The 876-nt window shown below is 41.3% G+C and overlaps 1 protein-coding gene across 1 annotated transcript in view; it reads right to left on the bottom strand.

Moving 5' to 3' along the window:
* Window positions 1–633, bottom strand: part of LOC128684818 (lachesin) — a 396,707-nt gene extending 396,074 nt beyond the window's left edge. The window contains exon 1 of the mRNA XM_053771102.2: window positions 187–633. Within this exon, the coding sequence (XP_053627077.1) occupies window positions 187–241 (55 nt within the window). The 5' untranslated portion in view covers window positions 242–633. The remainder of the gene's footprint in view (window positions 1–186) is intronic.
* Window positions 634–876: the final 243 nt, after the last annotated feature.

The raw sequence follows: 876 nt of genomic DNA, 5'->3' as shown, positions 1-876 counted from the left end.
CACCGAAACTCTGTATGTTCATACTCAAGAAGAATGTAATTAAATGTAAGGTCACCAACGTGAAACAGCGCACCTCCGCTGCCATGGCGTTAAGTAACCTACATACGCACTGCTGTATCTTGTGGGAGGCGTATGAGACGTAATTCTTCCTTGTTGTGCGAGAATGTCTGCTTGTATTGAACTTACCTTGAGGCGTCAGCAACAGGAGGGTGAGGAGTGTGAAGCCCAGTGGGGTGTCCATCTTCCAGACTCCTTCCAAGGAGCTAAGTGTCAATCTTGAAGAGTTGCTTCACTACGGCCACTTAGCTTACAACACTTTTCTAACACACACCTGTCGATGCAACACTCTGCTTGTTCCTTTACTCAGATTATATCAGTGTCTTCAGATTTTCACCATCTCTGTTATGTTTGATAATATCACTAAGTTTTTTCCCTGGTATTAGGATGAAATATTACAAAACTTCGCGCACTGCCACAAGAAAGTAAGTGAATAAACCATTTTTAAGTCAAATATTCATATTAGCCAAGAGTCATGTGTTGCTGAAGTGTCTTTGTTTCGTTTATCGTATTATATCCAAGAATGTTTTAATATTTACGTATTTATGAGGTCTTCTTTGCCTTTTTCCTTTACTACTTGACTGTTTTTGTATCCTTTACATGGTTGCAAGCCCGTACGTATATTTCTGCTATTTACGTATAGGCATGTGTGTGTGTGTGTGTGTATGTGTGTGTGTGTGTGTGGGTGTGCGTGGGTGTGCGCGCACATGCGTGTGTGTGTGTGTGTGTGTTTGCCTTTATTGTGTGTTAAAGGGTTGATTCATAACTTCTGACCCCACCACTTAACTCTTATCAGCCACTTTTACTCATGTTTCTCCT

The sequence above is a fragment of the Cherax quadricarinatus genome, chromosome 5 (genome assembly GCF_038502225.1).
Source record: "Cherax quadricarinatus isolate ZL_2023a chromosome 5, ASM3850222v1, whole genome shotgun sequence".
NCBI lineage: Eukaryota > Metazoa > Arthropoda > Malacostraca > Decapoda > Parastacidae > Cherax > Cherax quadricarinatus.
Note: the sequence above shows the minus strand (reverse complement) of the source record. Positions and strands in the feature narration are given on the sequence as shown.